The sequence below is a fragment of the Eutrema salsugineum genome, unplaced genomic scaffold (assembly GCF_000478725.1).
Source record: "Eutrema salsugineum unplaced genomic scaffold, Eutsalg1_0 scaffold_4, whole genome shotgun sequence".
NCBI lineage: Eukaryota > Viridiplantae > Streptophyta > Magnoliopsida > Brassicales > Brassicaceae > Eutrema > Eutrema salsugineum.
In genome coordinates this window covers 2,524,699-2,545,470 of record NW_006256686.1, presented here as the reverse complement: position 1 = coordinate 2,545,470, position 20,772 = coordinate 2,524,699, and the positions used below count along the sequence as shown (strand labels likewise).

Here is a 20,772-nt window from a genome sequence, read left to right as displayed (position 1 = left end):
CTAAGGTCTACCGGGGGTGAGAGTTTTCCAGGGCAGGTAAAACATGTGTTTCCCGCGGGTGAGAGTCTTCCGGAACTGGTGAACTGGGTCAACTTGTTCTCCATGTATCTTTTGATTGCACTGTTAGATTTTTGTGATGTAAAGTGCTATGGAAAGCTGGTTGTTTTCTCTTGATTGTCTCCAAATTTGAGCTGGATCAGACGGTGAGAAATTCTTCATTTGAGGCTGAACTTCTGACGGTCTGACTCTGAGCTAAAAATGTGGATTTCTTCCATTTTGCCATCATATTCCATAAGTTTACTGAAAAGAGCCTTGAAACTACAAATACATGAAAATCATAATAAAAGTTCATAAAAAAAAGTAAAACCTTTGAAAAAGCATTTGATATCAATGGTGAAAAGTGGTCAAAATCAGGTGTTATCAACTCCCCCAGACTTAAGACTTTGTTTGTCCTCAAACAAAACAAGATCAAATCTGGAAAAATATCATGCAACAAAAATGAGAAGGAAATCAAAAATATCAGCAATCATACTTCTAGACCTTAATTATGGACAATGCATTAATCAGGTCAAGTCTAGAAAATTCTCACCAAAATACAGACATAACTAATCCGTTAATCCGTCATGCGAAAATCCACACACTTAGAACTAACTTCCAGTCAACAAGCTCTTAACATTCATTAAAGGTTTCAGTGGTTCTCATCAAAAGGATATTAAATAAGGCATTCAAGGTTATGTATCAAAAAGGCTTTTTAATGGTAAGGCTGATGTGTTTAGGGTTACCTTTTTCTGGAGAGACATGACATTATGCAAAACAGCAAGAGAGGATGGAACTGTAAATGCCCCCACAGTTTCAGTCACACTCTTCTTGCTTCAAGATTTCCGATCTCCTTTCTTCATGTTCTCTTTATAATTCCCCCAGACTTGGATTTTTGTCCAGGTTGTGAATCCATAACTCCTTAAGTGAATATCTATTGCCTTGGCTCAAATAATTTCGGCTTCTAAGACTCTTTTAGGCTTTTAGTTTCCTTTCCTTTCTTTATTTTTCTCTTTTTTCGTTTTTTTTTCAAAAGGGGAAACTGCCTTTTGACTTGGAGTCTTAGGGAGCACGAAAATTACCTTTAAGAATGATCTTTTCTGAGGCATCATAAGATTTCTGGCACACTCCCTTCTGGTCTCTTTCAGTCTTTCTCTTGAGTGACTGAAAACTGTGTTGTTCCTCCCTCTCCGGCGTTTTTGCACATATCTGTCGATATAAACTTAAGAGAGAATGCATGAGGTTTGAAGATGTCCTAGATGTATGTCATGATGCCTTCTTTTAAAACCATTGATGAGAAAATTAGATGTCAAGATTAAATTCAAGTAAAGTGAGCTAGTATATCCTGTCAGAAAAGATCTTCATGAATAGAAGTCCTCTGGTGGGATTTCGTAGTGTAAGTACTCAGCTACCGCATAGTCTAGTACTAAACATTGAAAGAGATTTTATGAGTGATTGGTGTAGAAGCAAACATGTTGGTTATCATCATCGATTTTGTCATTATTCCCTCAAAATGTATTTGACATTTAAAAATACTTTTTGAAACTCAAAAGACTTTGAAAAGGATTTAATAAAAATCAAAAAATTTGAAAAACTTTTAAAGAAAATGCAGAATGCAAAGACTCATGCAAGAAAAGGTGGTTAGAAAGGGATGAAATCCTCCCCCAGACTTAAATCAGATTGCCCCCAGTGTGAAATAAATCAGGCAAGGATGAGAAATAGAGTATGTAAAAATTAAAAAGATTGGGAAAAGAAAACTTACCTGGTGGTAGTGATGCTTGATCAAACTTGGATGCTAGGGATCCAAAACTGATTTGGTCAAGGTGGTGGTGGAAGTGGCCAAGGATGAAATGGAGGTGGCCAAGGTGGAACAGATGTGGCTAAGGGTGGATGGAAGTGGCCAAGGTGGTCGGCTGTGCTGGCCGTGGGTCGGAGCATTGCGGCCGGAGTGGGACGCGTGCCGGCCGCGGGCCAGACCTTCTTGGCCGCGGTAAAACATCTGTTGGCCGCGGCTGAACCTCCTGTTGGGGTCGGTTTCACCCCAAGTGGACAAAACCATCTTCATAGCGACTAAGTGTTCGGGAGAGCCGAGCTATATCGAAGAAGTGCGAAAGTAGGCTGAATCCATGAAAGAAAGGAGAGTTGGGACGAGCCGTCCCATGACTTTGGGTGTAGCTTGGGCCGAGCTGTGAGGGAGAATTGAGGGGACCGAGCTACGTGACAGATAGTCAAATGGGTCGAGCCATACATAAGTGAAGATGGGCCGAGCCGTGGGAGAAGGAGAGAGGACCGAGCCGTTAACTCTCGCGATTGGGCGAGCCGTTATTTGTCGCAAGTGGGCCGAGCCAATCTTTCCAAGATGGGCCGAACCGAAGTCTCGAAGGGAGAAAGCCCATGAAAACCCTAGGCGATGCCTTGAGGCGGTGGCCGCACGAAGTGATAAGGAAATATTCCTAAAATCTCTCCCGAGATTCTCGGCTAGGCGGTTTAAGGAGTTAGTATAAATAGGAGATTTACACAATTTATTTTGTAACTTTTCACAACCCTAAGCAATAAAGACTAAACACTTTCGCAGCAATAATAACCTTCTTTCGATCTTACTGTTCTTGCGATAAACCCTAGAAGTTTCCGATCCCTTAAGTTTTCCTTAACAAATTCTTGGTTGTGCGAGTTTTGGCTCACACAATTTGGCGCCGTCTGTGGGGAATCGAAACTTTCTTACTCTAAATCGACGAGACTTTAAGATCCGAAGAACATGGCGAGCAACATCCTCGACGATAACAACAACAACAACGATAACGGCGCGGAGAAGGACGCTCCAGTATCAGGCACAACGACGGCGACGACCAAAACCCAAGAGGAGATGCGAAACATGATGGCTGCGTTGATGAAGAAGATCGATGAGCAGGACAAAAGAAATGAGGCAATTACAGAGAGGCTCGACGCGATGGCGGCCGAGCAACGACACCCAACTTGGAGAGCCGGAATCTCTGACCCGATAGGTGGAATCCGCAGACGCTTCGATTTCTCAACGCCTGCAGAGGCCTTGGGAAGCGGCGCAAGAAATCCCTTGGCTCCGCCAATGTTCCATCCTCTCGGCGAACAGACTCCCGCGGCAACCCGAGTCAACATGACCGAGCCGCCCCACTCCGTCGGAACTCAAGGCGACGAGCCGGCGAAGAGGAGAATGACGCAATCGACCTGGATGCCCAACAGAACGATGGAACCACAAACTCGCAACAAAACGGCTCGGCTCGGCGAATAAGCCAAGAAGAGCTCACCTCGGCACTAAACGGCGTCCGGACTGACGAAATCACCGACCAGGCTCGCGGCGACAACCCGACTGAGGAAGAAGAAAACCTCTAATGGATCGAGCAGGCGGAACGCGAAGACGAGCCGAGGAGAGAAGAGCGGGAGCGACTCCCCTAATTGAAGGGAATGACTCACGCACAAACCCTCGAAATTAAAAAGCTGCGAGCCCAATGGCTCGGACAGTCGCCGAGATACGCGCCATGAAGTCTCAAGTGCATAACGCGACGAGTGATGCGCCCGAGATCGATCAGATGCTTGAAGAAACCCAAAGAACACCATTCACGGCGAGAATCACGGAGGCTAGGATTCCCGAGCTGGAGAAGGTGAGAATCCCATTTTACGAAGGAACGACCGATCCGAAAGCGCACATCACAACGTTTCGGATAGCAATGGGATGAGCTTTCACGAAGAACGCCACCAAACTGACAGAGCGGGAAGTAGATGCTGGATATTGTTTACTCTTCGTGGAACATCTCAAGGGGGCCGCGCTCGAGTGGTTTTCAAGGCAGGAGCGCAATTCAATCGGCTGTTTCCAAGAGCTCTTCGCCTTGTTCCTTAAACAATACTCAATGTTTAAGGACAGAGGAACTTCTGATGCCGACATGTGGACGCTATCCCAAGGACCGAATGAACCGCTTCGGGATTACATGGCAGGGTTCAAGGCGGTCGTATCCAAAATAGAAGGAATAAGCGACAAGGCTGCACTCGAAGCTCTAAAATGGTCTTTATGGTACAAATCCGAATTCCGACGGGAAATGGCACTCAACACACCACAAGATGCCTTGCATCGGTCATCAGACTTCGTCGTAAACGAGGAAGAGATGAAGAATCTGGACGAACAGTACGAAGCAACGAAAGCAGCAATTCGAAGCTCGATTTTGACGCGCCCTTCGAAGAAAGGCAATCCATCAAACAATGCAACAACGCAGAGCTCGGACGAACCTAGAAGCGGAGGTGCCCACAACTACCAAGTAGGCACTGGACTCGGAAGAGGAGAGCCGCACAACAACACCTGGGTAAGAAAATCCACCAACTACGACGAAAAGGCATTCTGCGAGTATCATCAGACCTACGGGCATTCAACGGCACAATGCCAAACCCTAGGAGCAAAACTCTCAGCTAAGATGGCAGCGGGAGAGCTCCAGAATGCGGTTAACCTCAAAGACCTCGTCCTTAATGAACCAAAAGAAGGAGCCAATCCGTCTTGCGCGGCAGAACCCGCAAATCCTCCCCGACGAGGCGATAACTCCAAGCGCGACAGGAGAGGCGAACCCGAAGAGCGACCTGAGCCGAGGCAAAGGATCAACATGATCATGGGTGGATCTCAATATTACCAAGACACGGTGTCCTCCATCAAAGCTTACCAGCGCCAAGCCGAAGCGAAGGAAAGTTGGACAGAACCGACCGATCTCCTGAATACAGTAATCTCCTTTGCCGAGGAGGAAACGACAGGAATCGATAGACCACACAACGATCCACTGGTGATCGAATTGACGATCAGGGATCACGATGTAGCGAGGGTGCTCATCGTTACTAGGAGCTCGATAAACGTCATTTTCAGGGAAACGCTCAGAAGGATGGGAATCGATCTCTCCGAGGTGACGGCAATCCCCAAACCCCTAACCGGATTTTCAGGAGAAACAACGATGACCATGAAAACAATTAGGCTCCCTGTGGTAGCTGGCGGAGTCACTAAGATCGTCCAATTCTGCGTCACCGATCATCCAGCAATCTACAATGTGATTATGGGAACTCCATGGATCAACGGGATGAGGGCGGTCCCTTCCACCTATCATCTCTGCCTCGAATTCCCGACTCCAGCAGGCATCAAAACGATCTGGGGAAATCAGAAGGAGTCGCGAATGTGCTGCTTAGCGGAGCACAAGCTGAGGAATCCCGTCACCGACGCACGAGCAGACATAGATCGCAAAAAGATGAAGACGGATCGAGAGCCTGCGAACGAGCTCTCGAAACTCTTATAGCAATTACAGATCACGGAGAGGCGCGAAACGTGCGACTAGCCGGTATGTGATGCAGTGGACTCGGTGTGCATAGACGAAGCGCGTCCAGAACGATGCGTCGAAATCGGAGGAAAACTAGAAGAACCTCTGAGAAGAAAACTTCTTTCTCTCCTCAAAGAGAACATCAACACTTTTGCCTGGACAGCAGAAGATATGTCAGGCATAAGCATCGACGTGGCCTGTCACGAGCTGAACGTGGACCCTACCTTCAAACCAATCAAGCAGAAAAGAAGGAAGCTCGGACCCGAACGAGCTAAAGCAGTTAACGACGAAGTGGAGAGATTGATCAAAGTAGGATTAATCCCTGAGGCCAAATATCCAGACTGGCTCGCGAATCTAGTGGTTGTGAAGAAGAAGAACGGCAAGTGGCGGGTCTGTGTAGATTTCACTGATCTCAACAAGGCGTGCCCAAAAGACAGTTTCCCCCTGCCGCACATCGACCGGCTCGTCGAAGCCACTGCGGGAAATAGGTTGTTAACATTTATGGACGCGTTCTCCGGATACAACCAAATCCTGATGCATCCCGATGATCGGGAAAAAACGGCATTCATAACTGATCGCGGGATATACTGCTACAAAGTCATGCCGTTCGGGCTCAAGAATGCAGGAGCAACATATCAACGGCTCGTCAATAAAATGTTCGCAGCTCAGCTCGGAAAAATCATGGAGGTATACATCGATGATATGTTAGTCAAATCACTCGAAGAGAAAGACCATATCACGCATCTACGCGAATGCTTCGAGCAGTTGAACAAACACAACATGAAGCTAAACCCGGCGAAGTGTAGGTTCGCGGTCACCTCGGAGAGTTTCTCGGCTATCTGGTAACTCACCGAGGCATTGAAGCGAATCCCAAGCAGATCAAAGCATTGATCGAGATGCCCTCTCCAAGGACGAAGCGAGAAGTGCAAAGGCTTACAGGAAGGGTCGCAGCGCTAAACAGGTTTATTTCCCGTTCCACCGACAAGTGCCTGTCTTTCTACGACACCCTTCGGGGAAATAAGAAATTCGAGTGGGACGAGCGATGCGAAGCAGCTTCCCACGAATTGAAGAGTTATCTGGCGAGCCCGCCGATCTTGGCAAAACCAGTTGAAGGAGAGCCTTTCTTCCTCTACATCGCCGTATCTGCTACAGCCGTGAGTGGGGTGCTTATCAGAGAAGAATGGTCCGAGCAAAAACCCATTTTCTAAGTTAGCCAGATACTGACTGACGCCGAGACCCACTACCCCCAGATTGAGAAAGTCGCCCTAGCCGTCGTAGTCTCGGCTCGCAAGCTGCGTCCGTATTTTCAATCATATTCGATTGTTGTGCTCGCCACACTTCTGCTGCGCTCGATCTTACACAGCCCGAGCCAATCCGGTCGGCTCGCCAAGTGGGCCATAGAGTTGAGCGAGTACGACATCGAGTATCGGAATAGGTCGTCTGCAAAGTCACAGGTGCTCGCAGATTTTCTCATCGAACTTTCAGCCGAAGTGACGAACGAGCCAACCCTAGACGAAGCATGGACGCTGCACGTCGACGGCTCGTCGTCTAAACACGGCTCGGGAATAGGAATCAATCTCACCTCTCCCACCGGAGAAATATTGGAGCAGTCTTTTCGCCTGAACTTCTACGCCTCAAACAACGAAGCAGAATACGAAGCACTGATCACCGACATACAACTAGCGCAGGGAATCGGAGTTCGAAGGATAAGAACATTTTGCGATTCACAGCTCGTAGCATGTCGATTCAACAGAGAATACGAGGCGAAGGACAGACGGATGGGAGCTTACCTCAAGGTGGTCCGAGAGTTGGTGCAAAAGTTCGACGAGTTCGAGCTCACACGAATACCCCGAGGTGAAAACACCTCGGCCGACGCCTTGGCAGCACTTGCTTCGACTTCAGACCCGGATCTCCGACGGACAATTCCAGTCGAATTCATCGAACGTCCTAGCATCGAAGAGGTAGAAGGAGTTCGGCTGATAAATCCTCCTGAGCAGGAACCAGAAAACGACGAAGCAGTCGCTATGGATGAAGACGCCTCGCCAACCAAGCTGGAGTACGGCTGCGACAAAGAATGGCTCGGAGCCATCCGAGTGTATATCGCCGATGGAGAAGTACCAATCGATAAATGGGAAGCTCGCAAATTGAAAGCTCAGGCCGCGCGGTATGTCCTCGTCGACGGCGAGGTGTTTAAATGGAGATTTTCAGGACCACTCATGACATGCGTCAAAGGACCGGAGGCCAGAAAGATCATGCACGAAGTGCATAGCGGCGCGTGCGAAAACCATTCAAGCGGAAGGTCGCTCGCGATCAAGATAAAACGGCACGGTTACTTCTGGCCTACGATGGTCAAGGACAACGAGAAGTTTACGGCGAAGTGCGAGAAGTGTCAACGGCATGCGCCAACTATTCACCAACCTACCGAGCTGCTGTCATCAATCTCGTCGTCTTATCCTTTCATGAGATGGTCAATGGATATTGTCGGACCTCTACATCGATCAAAGCAAAAGCGTTTTCTGCTCGTCCTCACGGATTATTTTTCCAAGTGGGTCGAGGCCGATTCTTACGCGAGCATAAAGGATGCTCAAGTCAAACACTTCGTCTGGAAAAATATCATCTGCAGAAACAGGGTCCCCTACGAGATAGTCACCGATAACGGATCCTAGTTCATCTCAACGCGTTTCGAAGCTTTCTGCGAGAAATGGAAAATCCGTTTGAGCAAATCCACGCCAAGATATCCTCAGGGGAACGAACAAGCCGAAGCAGCCAACAAGACGATCCTAAATGGTCTGAAAAAGAGGCTCGGCGCCAAGAAAGGACGATGGGCAGATGAGCTCGAAGGAGTCCTTTGGTCGCATCGGACAACTCACGCGAGCCACCGGTGAAACTCCATTCGCTCTAGTTTATGGAGCAGAATGCGTAATCCCAGGTATTCGACAAAGACTTCTGCCGGGACAAGAAGGCTTGAATCACTTAATGATGATGGACGAAATCGATTTGGTCAACGAAAGGCGCGACCAGGCTCTAATCCGAATTCAGAACTACCAACAAGCAACGGCGACATACTACAACAAAAATGTCCGCAGTCGAAGATTTAAAGAAGGAGAGCTCGTCCTTCGAAAAGTTTTCCAAAACACTGCCGAGAAGAATGCAGGAAAGCTCGGAGCAAATTGGGAAGGTCTACAAAAGTAGTTCGCCCAGGAGTCTACGAACTCGCGACGGTAGCTGACGAAGTAATTCCAAGATCGTGGAATGCAATGCACCTTAAGAAGTATTATCACTAAAGCTACAACACGGTCAACATGAACTACGGGACGGCTTGGTAGCTGCAAAGGGTACGTAGGCAGCCCGTCCTCGAACTGGTTCAGCTGTCTCCCTCCTAAAAAGGGGGGGGGGGTGGGTACGTATACACATACCTTCATTTAACTCTACAATTCTAGCTCGTCTACCGTCTCTAGGAACATTGCCACTTCGGCCAATTTTCAGTTCGTTTTAAATCATCTACTTATTTCATGTTCACCTCAGAATTCTAGTTCGTTCATTTTCGCTTCGGCTAGTTTCTCATTCGTTTTAAATCAGCTACTTATTTCGTGTTCACCTTGGATTCTTAATTCGTTCATCACCTCGGCGAGATATTATCACTTGATCGCCTCGGACTTTTACTTGTCCTTGTATTCACTTCGGCAAACTAAGTCTCCAAATGCCTCGTCTCGTTGCTGGCCACAACGGGACAACAAATACAAAGTTCTCTAAACGGACTTTCACCACCTTTCCTAGGACGAGGGTGCAAGTTACATCCTATCGGTCGCCACAGTTCACTATCGCACACGAAATTATAAGTCGAGACTACATCGCTTTCTCTAAAACCAAAGTAAACTCTTAAAACCCGGCAAAATACAACCTCTCGGGAACGCCGGTCTATAATCATATTCCAAAGAGAACACTATATCCTCTTGAACTTTCGCCTCGTCAATGAGAAACTCTGAGCGAACGCCTCGGCAGGAAAATACAAACTCAAGCTGAATACTTTAGCTGCAACGCCCGAATTTTCCTCACGAACGATTAACCTCTCAAAGAGAATAATAACTTACTTGAAAACACATAACTTACTAGAAAAATACTTCGGCACTAGTCGGAGACTCTTTCGTAGAAATTTCTAAAACAGCCCACCTCTCTCAGTGATAGAAAGTATAAATCTCAATGAAAGTCCCGAAGTCATCTTTGGTCAATAAAGAACAAAACGCCTCGTCTTTATACACGGCTCGGCATCATATAATGAAAACGCCTCGTCGTCAAACACGGCTCGGCATTTCCAATGAAAGTTGCCTCGATATTATTGCTAAACATGCCTTGGCGTCACCTAAAATGGAGACGCTTGATAACACCGTATTTTGACCACTTTTATGAATCGTTTTGAAATACTTTTTCTATGTTTTTAATTGCTTTTAAGTACTTTTATCACGTTTTTCTAGTATTTGTAGTTCCAAGACTCTTTTCAGGTAACTTAGGGAAAAGCTTAACAAAATGGATAGAAAACCAGATTTCAGCTCAGAGTCAAACCGTCAGAAGTTCACCCCTAATTGAAGGCCTTCTCACCGTCTGATCCAGCTCAAATTTGGAGACCTTAAAGATGGAAGTATCAGCTTTCCAGCACACTTTACAGCTTGGCAATCCAACGGTTCAATCAAAAGATACGCGAAGAGCAAGATGTCTCGTAAACCAGCCGGCAAGCAACTCCACCCGCGGCCAACAGGCCATTTCCCGTGGTCAGAAGCATCCCGACCACGGCAAACCACTCATTCTCCGCGGTCACAGCACTCCCGACCGCGGCAAGCCAACTCCGAGCCCAAAAGCCCATTTCTGAAGCCCACAATGATTCCCTCATTTGGAGAAACCCTAAGTGACGTCCAGAGCACTATAAATACATGTTTTAGGAACCCTAATCGATGATACATCATAGACCACCGAATTTTTACTTCATACTTTTATTGTTTTTGCTTTAGCTTTTAGGGAGAGAGAGATTTGTTCTCTTGAACCCTTGTTCTTTTTTTTTCAATTTCGGTTTCTATTCTACTTATTAATACTATGTTTTTGATTCCGTTCATTATGTCTGAGTAGTTTTATTGTTGGGATTAATGGATTTTCGATGGGGATTTATATGTTCGATGAGGATTCCATGAGCTTTTGAGCCGAATCTTAGAACTTTTTCTTCTGAATTCGTTTTTACTGCATGAGAGTAGCGTCATGAACTACAATCTGATCCAGATGCTTGGTGACACGAAAGTGTTCATCAGGTATCAGATCTAGTTTGGGAGAGCAAAACAAACATAGGAGTGGAAACCTACCTATGGGCGATTTGTGAATGCTGACGAGTCTTAAACATAATGCATCTCTTCTCTTCCACGGCCAGAGTGGAAACCTACTGGTCAGGGTTGAGAGAGATAGTTGTCTATGATCACGACAGTGGCGTATTCATACGTCCATGACTCCAGTTCGAAAATTTTAAGCTAAGATCTTATCAAATTTATTCTCTAGCAATGTTTTGAATCGTTCGTACCCCTGAGAAAACTTCCCTGAACCCCAACGCCTTCTTTCCTATTGATTTACACCGTTTTTATTTCAAGCTTTAGTTCAATATTGTCTTTCCTTTTTAGTAGATTTTCATTTAAGCAATTAGAATATCCGTTTTCTCATTTTTATTCATTTCCGTTAAGTTAAGTTATTAGGACATTTAATTCCCGTATTCTCTTTTAAGATTTCGTTTTTACATTTTAAACACACCACCAAAACCCCCACAAAACCGTTTGGTTCTAGACTTCCTTACTTTATATTTCTTTCAAAGGCTTTTGCAGGAAAAGATCCTCCTTCCCTGTGGATTCGATCCCTAAGTACTACAATCGATCAGCTGTGCACTTGCGGCTATTGATTTCATTTAGGGTAAAACTTGACAACCCTCACTCACCAGCACACATCAACGCTCCACGAATCAACTCCCAGCTCGGGATCTAGACTTAAACAGAATCCTTAGCCCGATCTTATATCGATCTATCGTAAACGGTTCGGCCAGGAAAGCAGTCGAGACCATTCTCGACACAGCTCGACAAGCCAATCAACGACAATTCTTTCCAAACAAATAGTTTTCGTAAAAATTTCACAGGTCGTCAAGGATAAACACATCAAATCCAAAAACGACTAAGGAAAAGATAAATATAACCGAAAGCAAAATCAACAGTCAGGTGGATAAAGCCATCCAGGCATCGGTTACACAAGAAGTTCGAGAAACAGATAAAGTCATCCGAATCTTAAGTACAAAAACATATGAGACGAAAGATAGGGGAAAGCGTTGAGGATCAAGCCGCGGACTGCGTTTCACGCTCGGCAAGGAGGTTTGAGAGGGCCGGCATACCCGCATTCGATCCGGTCGGATCTACAACGCCCAAGTTGGCTGCTGTCTCTTCGAGCGGCTCGTTACCAAGGCTGGTGTCTACAGAATCCGGCGATACAGGCGAGAAGACTACCTCACCTCGGATCTCGGAGGCAATGCGCTCATACGCCTCGTCGTCGGCGTACTCGCTCTCCCAGCTCTTTAGCTTCGCCTTCTCATCATCGAGCGTTGGGGCGTCTGGTTTCTTCAGATCGGCAATCATCGCAAGGTTGCCCTTGATTTGCCCCAGCTCGTTCTCGTCGGTTTTGGCCTTCTCGAGCTTGGCTAAACCTTCCTCCACCTTGGCGAGGCGCTCCTGAAACTTAGCCGTCAGCTCTCGCCTCGCTTCCTTTTTTCGCACGCTTGACCTTGGCGTTAAACAAGGCATCTTTGGCCTCGATACGACTTTGAGCAACGCCACCTTGGCGCTTCTGGCTCTCCTAGCCTCCTCGAGGCGAATGACCGAGGCATAAACCTTGTCGACATCGGCACGAAGAACTATCTTCTCCTCTTCCAGCCTCGACACCCTGGTTATCGCCTCGTCCAGCTTCCCCTTCGCCGCCACGGTCTCGTTCCGAGCCTTGTCCAAGCGACGCTCGACCTTAGACAGGTCCGCCTCGTATTCATCCATTAGCTCGTTGATGGCCGCTACAAACTGCAAAGAATAATGCGCGTTAAAACACTTAGTGAGGATTCGATAAAATAAGGAGAGCAAACAGAACATACCTTGGTACCGCGCTGTGCCATCGCGCCATACGACCTCGGTCTCCTCAGCTTCTCGGGAGGAGGAAGACGCGTGTTCGCATTGTTAACACGTGCGAACATTATTGCCGAGGCGTCAGGGTTGTCGACGACCAGTTTGCGCGCAGCGGGATCACCGGGAGCCTGCTTGCGCTTCTTCTTGGACGGCTCGTCCTTTTGGATAGCAACGCCCTTCCCCTTATCAGCAGCCGAACGTTTTTGGCCAGAATCATGCTTCTGTACAACCGAAGTCAGCGGCTCGTCTCGCAGCTTCCTCTTCTTCGCGCATTTTCTTATCTCTAAGAGTAATGATCACCATTTTCTCCCTTGTGTCTAGCGAGGAATTTGAAGACGAAGAGCTAACAGGAACTTCGGCAAGACGGGCTCGTGCTCTTTCCACTCTCTCGAACGTAAAGTGCTTCCTCCAATTAACTCTCCGAGCCGCAAGAGAATCTCGGACAACAAAGAGGTCGTCGGGAATTGGGGGAAGAATGCTCCAAACTGCAAAAACAACACAAAAAAATTTTCAGTAAGGGAAGATTATACGATAACGGTTCCGAGCCGAGGCAAAGCTTCGGATCGGCTACCAAGTGGTCCCCAAGCGGTCTTGGTTTTTTGAAAGTAATCCTCGCCGACAGACGCCTCGTTCACCAAGACATAGAAGAAGCGCTCAGTCCAAAACTGATCCTTGCTTGGAAAACCACCTATGATCCGGCGGTTGGACTTGTTGGAGATGTAAAATCTGTCTCCCTTCGGAGCTTTTCTGATCTCTAACAAGTTCAGCAGGTGATTCAGTTTGATGTCGAGCCCGCATTCAAAACTTCGAACCAGAATACCGATCATGTGCCGCAGACCCCTCGGCATGATCTGCCCGATTGAGATCCCATGTTTCCAGAGGTATTCAAGGATAACTCCGGGGATCGGGAACCAGAGAAAACAAAGCTCAAAGAACGCCTCGTACAGAGTGAAGTGATTCTTAGGAGGTTTGTCGGCTCAGTCATTTTTCTCTGGAAGGACGAATTCTACCGCCTCGGATATCCCGAAGCGACATCTCAACGCCTCGAGTGAGTCAGGGGAGGAGAGAGCGTAGACACGGGCGGGTCAGGTTTTTGTCTTTTCACTCGTTTCCCTCACCCAGATGAAGAAGCGCCTCGGGACGCCATGAGACGTTCTAATTCACGTTTCACCTCGAGCAGATCAAAGGGAAACGCTTCCTCCTCGGCTTTCACTGCGGCATGATTAACATCTTCGTCGAGAGCGGGACCCTGAGGGCGGCTCGTCAAAACCGACGGCTCGTCATCTGGAGAGCGAGCGCCTGAGGGACTTGAAAGATTCGACGCCTCACCACTTTCGGATGCACGATTGGAAGGGCTTGGCGAGATAGACGCCTCGGAGGATCCTGTTACACCTATCACCTCGGCGTCTACACGGCTCGGCTCGTAGTTGAAGAGTGAATCTAATGAATCATTGGAATGGTTCGACATGATTTACAGCTGGTACGGAAAAAACAATGCTACGCGGCCAACTTTCGTCGGGAAAACATCTGAGGCGGCGGAGACCTCGGAACCCTAGCCGGAAAATAAATAAACTAGAGAGAGAAAGAAGAGAGAAGGGAGAGCTACCTTTTTAGTGAAAACGAGTGGATCTGAAGATTATGAGGAGGAATGAAGGAGCTCACCTATTTATAGGATAACCGAAGCGCGTGAAATCCGCATGGACCTCGGGATGATGCAAAAGTGTTCAAAAAGGGGGCGCGTGAAGTCCGCGGCGAAAGCATAACTCTTCGGCGCGTCCGTTATGTATGCCAACACTCAAGATGTCTTGGAAAGAACTAACAGTCACTCTGTCCAGGTAAACCGAGCCCGCAACACAGCTATGGTTATCTGAGAACGTCTCAAACTGCATGCACCGAGCCGTGCTTTGTCGATACGGCTCGACGATTTCATAAGAACATCTCATCGTTAACATGAAACGGCTCGGTAATTTTCTTTTAAAACGCCTCGTCGTTAACTTGAATCACGGCTCAGCATCATCAGCATAAACGCCTCATCGTTAACTTGAATCACGGCTCGGCATCTTTTCGAAAAACGCCTCGTCACTAACAAGACGGCTTGGTACTTTCCTTCGCACAACCTTGCCAGAAACGGCTCGCCACTATCCTTTGCCAAAGCAGCTCGGCGTTATCGAGCATAATCGCCTCGTCGTTGCCATAAACCACGACTCGGTGTTATTGAAAAAAAAACGTCACGTCGGCTCGGCACCCTTTGAAAACGCCTCGGCATCTTCAGGAAACGCTCAACACTTTTGTTCCCATAACGCCTCACCTGGGGTTGTTTCGCGATGGCTTGACTCGATGGTTTATCCCATGGCCAGGAATGAAGAACCTCGTCACTCTCGTCTCCGAAATTAACGAGCTGGGGGGCTAACTGTTGGGGTCGGTTTCACCCCAAGTGGACAAAACCATCTTCATAGCGACTAAGTGTTCGGGAGAGCCGAGCTATATCGAAGAAGTGCGAAAGTAGGCTGAATCCATGAAAGAAAGAAGAGTTGGGACGAGCCATCCCATGACTTTGGGTGTAGCTTGGGCCGAGCTGTGAGGGAGAATTGAGGGGACCGAGCTACGTGACAGATAGTCAAATGGGCCGAGCCATACATAAGTGAAGATGGGCCGAGCCGTGGGAGAAGGAGAGAGGACCGAGCCGTTAACTGTTGCGATTGGGCGAGCCGTTATTTGTCGCAAGTGGGCCGAGCCAATACTTCCAAGATGGGCCGAACCGAAGTCTCGAAGGGAGAAAGCCCATGAAAACCCTAGGCGATACCTTGAGGCGGTGGCCGCACGAAGTGATAAGGAAATATTCCTAAAATCTCTTCCGAGATTCTCGGCTAGGCGGTTTAAGGAGTTAGTATAAATAGGAGATTTAGTTAGTATAAATAGGAGATTTACACAATTTATTCTGTAACTTTTCACAATCCTAAGCAATAAAGACTAAACACTTTCGCAGCAATAAAAACATTCTTTCGATCTTACTGTTCTTGCGATAAACCCTAGAAGTTTCTGATCCCTTAAGTTTTCCTTAACAAATTCTTGGTTGTCCGAGTTTTGGCTCACACACCTCCTTTGGCCGCGGTCAGCTCCTTTTCTTCTCTCTCTTTTTTTTTTTATATTGCATACTAAGGCCTGTCTAAAATAAAAGAAACAAAACTATAATAGAAAAAGAAAGCTAAACAAAAACAAATAAGTACCTAAAATGGGTTGCCTCCCATCAAGCGCTTTGGTTTATAATCCTTAGCTAGACTTTGCAAAGAAAAAGACTTAGTTCAAATAGGATCTTGTCCTAAGACAAGTCCTTTTCGAAATCCTTCTGTTCTGTCTTGCAGGTTCTTCATCACTCCAGAGTTCTTCTGGTTCAAATGCCTGGGCTATATGCTCTTCTCTCTTGCTCTTAAGTGGTGTAGCTTCATAGAATATGTCCTTGTAGATATTGGCAAAGAAAACTCGCCTATCGGGCCAATCCATGATGGCTCCAGCAGTTGCTAAGAAAGGCCATCCAAGAATAACTGGATAAGAGTCATCTTTGGTCTTCACTATGTATAGATCGACATGTGCAATGCAATCTCCAATCCTTAGAGGAATGTCTCAGACTATCCCTCTTGGTGTTGCACTTGAATCATCTGCTAAGCTAATCTTTGTCCTGGTACTTGAGATGTGCTTAATGCCAAGTCTCAAAGCAGTTGCCTTGGACATCATGTTAATGCAAGCTCCAAAATCACAAAGAATATGAGGAATCTTTCACCTCTAATGTCACAAGAGATAAGAAATTGACCTTTGTCTTGAACTTTGTGCAGAGTTCGAACTGGTCTTTCCTGTGGATGGTCTGGTGCAGAGTAAGAATCACAATAGAACTTGGCAGCATCGAACTTGATGATTGAATCTATGTATGGCATTTCAATCTCTTAGGTGATTCATCCTTCACATCTATGACATTTGGTTCTTCTTCTGTGATCTTCATGCATGGGATGTAAGAGTCATGCTCTTCTGGTTCCTCAGGGTCTTGGTGATGCAGACTGGGAGTGAGATGGGGTTCCCCACGGGTGGAGAAGTCGCATCCGCGGTGGAGAAAGGTCCGGCTTCGGGTGAAGCTCTCGCGGCCGTGGTGAGGATGGGCCTGGCCGTGGCTGAAGTCCTTGCGGCCGCGGTGGGAAATTCCGGAGGTTGCTCAGCTGCTTTTCCTTCTTGCTCTTCCAGGATGTCTGTAGGGTTATTCTGGGTGTCCATTGTGAGATCCCTTGCATCAGAATTGGTTGATGCTCCTTCTTTTTGCTGACCATGAACAAGAGAATCCTTCTTATGATTCTCAAAGATCTTCCTCACAACAAGGTTTGTGTCTCCTTGGCACTTAGAGAGATGCTTGATGTCAGAACTAGTTTCCATGCTCTTGTGCTCAAGCTTGCTAAGGCGAAATTCAATCTCTTAAAGTTCACCATCTGTCTTTCCTCTGTACCATGAAGAGATTTCATTGGCCTCCTTGATCTCTAGCTTAGCAGCTTTGGCATCGATGGATCCTTGAAGGATATCATACTTCTGTCTTGGCTGCTCTTCCTCGAAAGCATCTATCTTCCTCTTTAGGGCAGCAATGTCTTGAGAGTGCAGATCTTCCAGCGATCTCACATGGTGAGTGAGGTCATCGATCCTCTTGTACAGGGTAGCTTCCGTAACAACATGAAAATCAAGGTATTGATTCAGCATATGTCCTAATCGATTCAGTTGGAGCCTAAATCGATCAGCTTCAGCATTTTGGGGCAGAATCTGAAGAGGAAGAGGATGAGAGGGTCGACGGTTCACCAGGTGTGGCGAATAGGCTCATCTCGGTGGTGTGGAGGTTGCGAGTCTCCATGGTGGTGTTTCAGATTAGGGTTCCAAAGATGATGATCAAAATCACGCCTGGATGGTGATTCATATGCGCAGGGAGCTTCACACAGGTCGCAGGACCTCGCTCAGTATTAGAGTTTCTTCTTGGATGATCCATGCTTCAAAGGTTTCTGAAACTAGGGCAAACAGAAGAGAGAATAAGCAGAAAAATAAAAAAGTTAGGGTGTTTATGAATTTGGTTTACTTCCCATGTGGCTTTGGCATAAACTCGACATTTATATAGTCGTCTGCGGCTTCAACCTCCCAGGTTTAGACCTCCAGCGGCTTCATGCCTCCCCGGCAACAGTGCCAAAAACTTGATGGGCTTGCGGGCTTAGGGTTGTTTTTTTTTACAACCCCGGCGGTCCTCCAGAAGTTTTATATTTATAAAACCCTAGTGTCTGCAAGTGCACATATGTACGTTGTAGGACTTAGGGTACCGATCCACAGGGAGGATGTCTAATCTGCGAGAAACAACAAACTGGGAAGTAAGAAAATTCATAAACCAATAAAAGTTTTGGGGTTTTTGGTTAAGATCCTAAACTAAACCTAATCTAGTATTCACAAGAAATGCAATGCAAGATGAATTGTTAAAAGAACATCTAAAGCATATCGACTCAAACTAAACTCTTAAACTCATAGGTGGCGATTTAGACTTCTCCGGGTTACTCTAACTGATGTATGATGGCATTTCCAATTAGCTTCCGGGTGATTTATCTTCATCTGTTTCTGGGGATCTGCATTGAACTAGAATAGACATATGTATGATTAACCAACTGTCGTCACCTTAATCAACAAATCTCTTAGATCCAGCAATTAACTCTCGCTCTCATGCTAAACTTAAGATCATGCATTGGACATTGAATTTGTCTGCTGACATCTTCTCTATAGGTAGCTCTCGACTCCTATAGCGACTATGTTCTTCTGAAGCTAGGTATGGATGATCTGATACAGCACTCTTGTGGCTCTGATCGATCCTAGGCTCATAGAATAGGTCATGAATGTACTATCATGCTTTACGAACAACTTAGAAGAGATGAGAGCCAGAATATGGCTAAGAACAATAGAAATCCTAATCGATATATATGCTTGTCGATATCTTCAAACAACTTGACTCTCTGGGACTAATCTACATGATGCAATGAATGATAAAAGACATAGAAGAATGAAACAGAAAAGTTAATAAGATAAACAAGAGGAAGAACAATGGATCTGGGGAAGAATCCCCATCTCCATCGCCTAACCCTAGAAAAACAGAGTTTGGTGGCTCAAAATCTCATTACAAGAGCACACACCCGTTTAGGACTGCTAAACAATGTATTTATATGTCCTAAAATCTTCCAGCTCTCATTTAGGGCTTCTCTGAAGAGATATGGCGAAGTGGGCTTTGATTTTGGGCCTTGTGGCTCGTCCTAAGGTCCACCAGGGGTGAGAGTCTTCCAAGGCAGGTAAAACATGTGTTTCCCGCGGGTGAGAGTCTTCCGGGACTTGGAACTGGGTCAACTTGTTCTCCATGTATCTTTTGATTGCACCGTTAGATCTTTGTGATATAAAGTGATATGGAAAGCTGGTTGTCTCCTCTTGATTGTCTCCAAATTTGAGCTGGATCGGACAGTGAGACAGACTTCATTTGAGGCTGAACTTCTGATGGTTTGACTCTGAGCTAAAAATGTGGATTTCTTCCATTTTGCCATCATATTTCCTAAGTTTCCTGAAAAGAGCCTTGAAACTATAAATACATGGAAATCATAATAAAATTTCCTAAAACAAAGTAAAACATTTGAAAAAGCATTTGAAATCAATGGTGAAAAGTGGTCAAAATGAGATGTTATCAGACGGCGTTTGGCATTAAGGGCTGTTTAAGTGGTGGAGTTTAAGTGTTTCGGGTTACCTGAAGAATCTGGAGGATGCAAGATATTATACAAAACCGCAAGAGAGCATGGACCTGTTATGTCTGCAATTTTCAGTCACATCTTTTTGCCAAATGTTGTTGCATAATCCTTCCTCCTTTGTTGAAAAACAGCTGTTCCCCCAGACTTAGATCTTTTCCAAGAATCAGAAAGATGATCTCCAAAACTCCATATAATTAAAATCAAGCTTGTCTCAAGTATAAAACTCGATTCTCCTAGACTCTCTAAGGTTTTTTTTTTATTTCCTTTCCTTTCTTATTTTCCTTTTCTTTTTCGGATTTTTTTTTTTTGAAAATGGAAACAACCTTTTATTAAGAGAGAGAGTCTAAGGGACGAATGTATATTCATTTTCCAGTTTTTCTAGGGGCAAACTGAGTTTTCTCCTTTTGTTGAATTATTCCGGTAAAATCGCAGGTCTCCGTCTTCAGTGACTGAAAACCGCGTTGATCCTCTTTCTCTTCGACGTTTTTGCACATATCTGCATATAGGAAAATGAAAACCAAGAATGCATGTGGTTTAAAAGAGGATGGGTGAAGGTAGAGAACTAGCTAAAGGTGAACTAGCCATTCAGGATCAACAAAGAGTGGTAAAAGGGTAAAGGAGTCCTGAATGTATGATTCGTTTCTCTGATCTAATGCTTTAACGAGAAAATTAAGTCAAAATTAAGTCATAAATGAGCTAGTATATCCTGTCAGAAAGATTCTCAATAAATAGAAGTCCTCTGGTGGGAGTTTATAGTGCAAGTATTCTAGCTACCGCCTAGTCTAGGCCTAAATCACAAAAGAGCAAAAAAAAAAAAACAAGGACATAGCGTAGAAGCACACTGATCTAAATCATCATAGTATTGTTTATTTATGTTCCTGGTTTGAAAACTTTGTTTGAAAAAAACTTTTTGAAAAGTTTTATTGAAAGATTTTGTGTCCAAAACAAACTCAAAACAAATCAAATTTCGTTAGTAACGGATGAATATCCTCCCTCAGACTTATTTCACACTGTCCTCAGTGTGATAAATCTTGGAAAGAATGGTTAAGAAAATTCAAAATTGAAATGTCTAAGTGTACTTATCATGCCGGAGAATATCATTCGTAGAACAATGTTATTGTGGTTGCAAATGGGTGTTCGTCTTTTGTTTGTTCTTCTTTGAAAAAGCCTGGAATTAAATGAAACAAAAACAGAGCAATAAAAATAGAAAATGAAGGTCAAAGGGAAATAAGTAAAATACCAAGTGGGTTGCCTCCCACTAAGTATTTATTTTAAGTTGTTAGCTTGACATTGTTGCTCGATTAGACTTTCCGGGGTCATAACACTCCTTGATCGCTTTCTTGGATGATGATAGATCGATCAGAAGCATCACTTCTCTCTCATCTTCTCTTTCTTCGGCCAGATATGGCTTTACACGTTGGCCATTTACTATAAATGAATTTCCAGTTTTGTCCT

At 45.6% G+C, this 20,772-nt stretch overlaps 2 protein-coding genes across 2 annotated transcripts; both read left to right on the top strand.

Moving 5' to 3' along the window:
* Positions 1-3,518: 3,518 nt before the first annotated feature.
* On the top strand, positions 3,519-5,330 carry LOC112084364. Its single transcript, XM_024153484.1, has 2 exons — positions 3,519-3,671; positions 3,828-5,330. Exons 1-2 carry the CDS (start codon positions 3,519-3,521, stop codon positions 5,328-5,330), a joined length of 1,656 nt encoding a protein of 551 aa, XP_024009252.1.
* A 192-nt stretch (positions 5,331-5,522) lies between these two features.
* On the top strand, positions 5,523-8,017 carry LOC112084363. Its single transcript, XM_024153483.1, has 3 exons — positions 5,523-5,741; positions 6,158-6,505; positions 6,602-8,017. Exons 1-3 carry the CDS (start codon positions 5,523-5,525, stop codon positions 8,015-8,017), a joined length of 1,983 nt encoding a protein of 660 aa, XP_024009251.1.
* The last annotated feature ends 12,755 nt before the right edge of the window (positions 8,018-20,772 follow it).

What these genes read in the sequence shown, in the direction of transcription:
- LOC112084364 (XM_024153484.1), top strand. Translation starts at nt 3,519, where the DNA reads ATGGCTCGGACAGTCGCCGAGATACGCGCCATGAAGTCTCAAGTGCAT. An exon ending in GGATTCCCGAGCTGGAGAAG is followed by an intron (nt 3,672 to 3,827) that starts GTGAGAATCCCA and finishes GAACATCTCAAG; the next exon opens with GGGGCCGCGCTCGAGTGGTT.
- LOC112084363 (XM_024153483.1), top strand. Translation starts at nt 5,523, where the DNA reads ATGTCAGGCATAAGCATCGACGTGGCCTGTCACGAGCTGAACGTGGAC. An exon ending in AGAAGAACGGCAAGTGGCGG is followed by an intron (nt 5,742 to 6,157) that starts GTCTGTGTAGAT and finishes GGCGAAGTGTAG; the next exon opens with GTTCGCGGTCACCTCGGAGA. An exon ending in TCGCCGTATCTGCTACAGCC is followed by an intron (nt 6,506 to 6,601) that starts GTGAGTGGGGTG and finishes CACTACCCCCAG; the next exon opens with ATTGAGAAAGTCGCCCTAGC.